At 43.9% G+C, this 4,745-nt stretch overlaps 1 protein-coding gene across 1 annotated transcript in view; it reads right to left on the reverse strand.

Moving 5' to 3' along the window:
* Window positions 1-427: 427 nt before the first annotated feature.
* LOC138350858 (uncharacterized) overlaps window positions 428-4,745 on the reverse strand; it is a 9,337-nt gene continuing 5,019 nt past the window's right edge. Inside the window, exon 3 of the mRNA XM_069302301.1 lies at window positions 428-445. Within this exon, the coding sequence (XP_069158402.1) occupies window positions 428-445 (18 nt within the window). The remainder of the gene's footprint in view (window positions 446-4,745) is intronic.

The following is a 4,745-nucleotide window of genomic DNA, read 5'->3' on the forward strand; positions in this document are numbered from 1 at the left end:
TAACGGTATGGTTGAACGGTTTTACCGCCAACTGAAGGCAGCTCTAAGGCCACAACCAGACCCGACTTCATGGACTGACAACCTTCCTTTGGTACTCCTCGGCATCCGTTCGGCAACTAAAGAAGACAGTGGGTTCTCAGTGGCTGACCTTGTGTATGGTTCCGGTCTCCGCCTTCCTGGTGATCTGATCACTCCAACACCTCACAATGATGGACACGTCGCCCTTCATGGAGCGGCTTCGGAGGGCGATGTCGCAGGTTCGCCCTACGCCCCCTCGTCATCCTACTACGCGCCTTACTTACATACCCCAGGACGTTCTCTCTGCTAGCCGTGTGTTTCTCACATTGCAATAAACCCATCCTGACGGTACAGGACGTCACTGAAAGTTTGCATTCTGTCATAGACAAACGACGTGCAAATGAGGAAGTTAAAGCCTCTTGCGAGCCTTCAGAAATAGTAAATAATCGTAAACTAAAGGGTAAAACAAATACCCCCAAATAAACATTAACCAATTATTTCCATACCAAGTTGGAGAAAATCTGGCAGTGAGGGCACTTATGGGGTGGATTTCTCCAAGCCTACTGTTACTAGTTCAACCAAACCGGTAACTCCGAAGCGTGCAGTAGGCTGTGGAGGACATGTATGTTCTGCAAAAAGAAACATTCACCATAATGCTGCACCAGTTATCCTGAGACACTCGTATTGAGCAACTCCAGGAGTTAAGGAAATGCGCAAGGTGTCTCAAATCACACAACATAGACTATTGTGAGACCTAACTGTACACCTGCACCAGGTGCAGAAGGGGTAACCACCATGCAGCACTGTGCTAACATACGAAATTGAGGTATTTCAAACCTGGGGAGAGAGCCACCATCACCCTGGGAGCCACCATCACCCTGGGAGCCACCATCACCCTGGGAGCCACCATCACCCTGGGAGCCACCATCACCCTGGGAGCCACCATCACCCTGGGAGCCATCATCACCCTGGGAGCCACCATCACCCTGGGAGCCACCATCACTGGGAGCCACCATCACCCTGGGAGCCACCATCACCCTGGGAGCCACCATCACCCTGGGAGCCACCATCACCCTGGGAGCCACCATCACCCTGGGAGCCACCATCACCCTGGGAGCCATCATCACCCTGGGAGCCACCATCACCCTGGGAGCCACCATCACTGGGAGCCACCATCACCCTGGGAGCCACCATCACCCTGGGAGCCACCATCACCCTGGGAGCCACCATCACCCTGGGAGCCACCATCACCCTGGGAGCCACCATCACCCTGGGAGCCACTATCACCCTGGGAGCCACCATCACCCTGGGAGCCACCATCACTCTGGGAGCCACCATCACCCTGGGAGCCACCATCACCCTGGGGGCCACCATCACCCTGGGAGCCACCATCACCCTGGGAGCCACCATCACCCTGGGAGCCACCATCACCCTGGGAGCTACCATCACCCTGGGGACCACCATCACCCTGGGAGCCACACCAACACCCTGGGAGCCACCATCACCCTGGGAGCCACCATCACCCTGGGAGCCACCATCACCCTGGGAGCCACCATCACCCTGGGAGCCACCAACACCCTGGGAGCGACCATCACCCTGGGAGCCACCATCACCCTGGGAGCCACCATCACCCTGGGAGCCACCATCACCCTGGGAGCCACACCAACACTAAACCCTAGGCTGCCATCCTACACAGCCGTGTATCATTCTTCACAGCACTCCTGGTGGAGCGTTGCCTTGTCAGTATGACATGTGCTCGTTACCAAGGCTCATTGTGTATATAGTTCTGCTCGTTATCCCTCAGCGATAGTGACAGAACCGTCGTTATATCCCGTGTTATAAAAGCCTCATAACACTTGGGTCAAATACTGAACATTTAAGTTATAATTTAAGAATATTATTATGTATATGAATTTGCATCATCATTTTCTTTTATATCGAAGCATTTTAAATTTATATATGAATTGTTACTGTTTAAATCATTCTGAGCGCCGTTATTGTTTAAATCATTCTTAATGCCGTTACAGTTTAAATCATTCTGAGCGCCGTTATTGTTTTAATCATTCTGAGCGCTTTTACTGTTTACTGTTCTGAGCGCCGTTACTGTTTAAATCATTCTGAGCGCCGTTACTGTTAAAGGGGCCGGGTACAGCAAAATATTCGCCCAAGTATGAAATATAGTACAAAATATTACAAATCTAACGTAATTTTGGCATCAGGGTCGTGAAAAATTCATCCCAATGTGTTAAGAAATGGATTTTATATGAATTAAAAAAAAGTTTGCAATTGGTACTGATGATAAGAATAACATCCCCTAGTTAGTGGGACTCAGATGATGCAGTAATTAAGAGATACAAGCACCTGTCTGACGCACAAAGAAGAAAAGTAGTAGTATAAATTGAAAATTGAAAAGTATGCAGATTGCTAATTCCTACCTGGAGGACAAAATAATGAGTGATTATGTTATTTTGTTGTATTTTATTCAATATCATATAAATACATTGCCCAATGACAATATTTTCTGTCTTCCATTTTTTTGGGGGGGGAGGGGGAGTATTTTTGTTTACTCCTTTGTTTCTTATTTGATTTTATTGTGGGTTGTACATCTTGGAGAAGCTATACCTGTCACTAAGAATGTGAAGATGGAACAAAATTGGTGAACCTGTCACTCAGTTGTAACACGGGGAGGGTGTCTCGACTTATCTTTCCTTCTTCGCCCCCTCTACCCGTATTCTTACTTTTTGTTCTCTACAAGGGACTCCAAAACTTTTACTAAAGCCGACTCCACGCCACGTGGTCCTAAGACGATTGACCGACTTAGGATTCTACAACCCGTATGACGTGACCTAGGCTTTGAGCAAAACCCTAGAGTCGCCTCCGCCGCCACCACCAGACCAGTAACACAGAGCAATGATCGAGGTCTGGATCGATCATGCTAATAAATCAACCTTGGGGCTTGATCCCCACTATAACCGATGACCTTGAGAGTTCTTTAGTGTGGAATTAATTACACGGTAAAGATGACTTCCGATTTGGTGTTAGAATCGGCGCCCAATCCAACTCTGCCTCGTGTGGACCACGTGACCAGGACAAGTTCACATAAACACATGGAAATAATAAAAATGCAAATTATTAACTAATTAATTTATTAAAAGAAAACTAAAAAAAAATCTAAATGGTTATCACTCCCTACTTGACCTGAACGGCAATGAGTTGACTATCCCTATAAATAACAATAGCAACTATACCTCTATGTTGACCAGCTAAAGATGTTGGGCTGGTCTTGGGAAAGAGGTGAGACGGGTTGACCTCCCCCAGTTGATCTGGCGTCCACACTGATCTCTCCTCGTCTGGTCTTCCCCAGACTAGAGCATTGTATTGTTCCGCATCGCTTACCAAGTTACTTAGCCAGGTTTAAGTTATAACAATTAACCTCTGTTGTACTTAATTGATCCAGACTGGTTGAATTATTTTACTGAAGTTAAATTACACAAGCATCTAACGGCAGAGCTGTTCCCGTTCCCCAAAATGGTTAATTGAACTTTGAGAAATAGTGGACATGTCAACTCTGATGACCTATGACCGCCGGTCACTCGCGCCTTACAACTTAGATCTGATTCTTGACGTCACTGATGGTGACTTAACTCAATAATTAGAATACTCTTGATATTGTACCCAGTACTATTATACAAAACAATTTTAATACAAAATGAATAAAGGCTAATTTCTCTAAATAAGTGAATACTATAGAATGGTTCATTATACGAAGCTATGAACAAGGCGTCGATTATTTTCACCGCGAATGCCCTGTGGGTCAGGTCCCGGGTCACCGCGCGGGCCCAGCTTCCCATTCTCTTTTGTCGATAAACCACTCTGGATAATTCTTACAACCAGCCTAGTTTGTTACACAGTCACAGCTGCCACAAGTTGTGACGATTTTTTTTAGCTCATTTTTTCACAGATTTAAAACTCTATTTTCTTTGTCTCTTTTGGTTGTTTTAGCTGAATGGGGACCAGATGAGGACTTTATCACTTATATAAAGTATACTTATATATCCCCTAACTCATTATTCCTATCCCTATATTTTGTTTTTCTAGGGGATTATTTTTTCTTGACTTTATTTCAACACACATTGACTTACAACTTTCGCATATTCGAGTACGAATGCCAAGTAATATTTATTAAAACTTACAAGATCAATTCATCCATCAATTCGAACTACTATAATTATTGTCAAGAACTTTACCTTCATTTTTGTGTACGAAGAGGATTTTCAACTTTGAGACTCAAAATTCAGTTTCTGAGCGAGTCCCACCATTTTGACATATTATGTGCAAAGTTCGTAGTTTAAAGGTTTCTATAAAACTGGTTATTCAAACACCCATAACTTTGGGAGTTATAAATTTTTGCGTCTAAATTTTGCGCATAATTTGAAGGCCACATTGACTATTTTTTTTTTTTACAGCAACCTACACTTTCAAACTTCTTTTATTTTTAAGAAAAAATGAACGTTAAATGCCATTCTGAGCCATTAATGAATAAAATAAAAATTTGTGAAATTTTGATATAGAAATTTGAAATTGTTGATTTTTTATTATTTTATTTTGATCCATTAGGAAAAGTTGGAACATTTAATCATGTAGATTATGGCAAAAAATGTGAGTGTTTGAGGTCGGGTGAGATATTGTGCAGCCTAATTATTACTTATACCGTCACAGTTCTGGAC

Source organism: Procambarus clarkii, chromosome 47 (assembly GCF_040958095.1).
Source record: "Procambarus clarkii isolate CNS0578487 chromosome 47, FALCON_Pclarkii_2.0, whole genome shotgun sequence".
Lineage (NCBI taxonomy): Eukaryota > Metazoa > Arthropoda > Malacostraca > Decapoda > Cambaridae > Procambarus > Procambarus clarkii.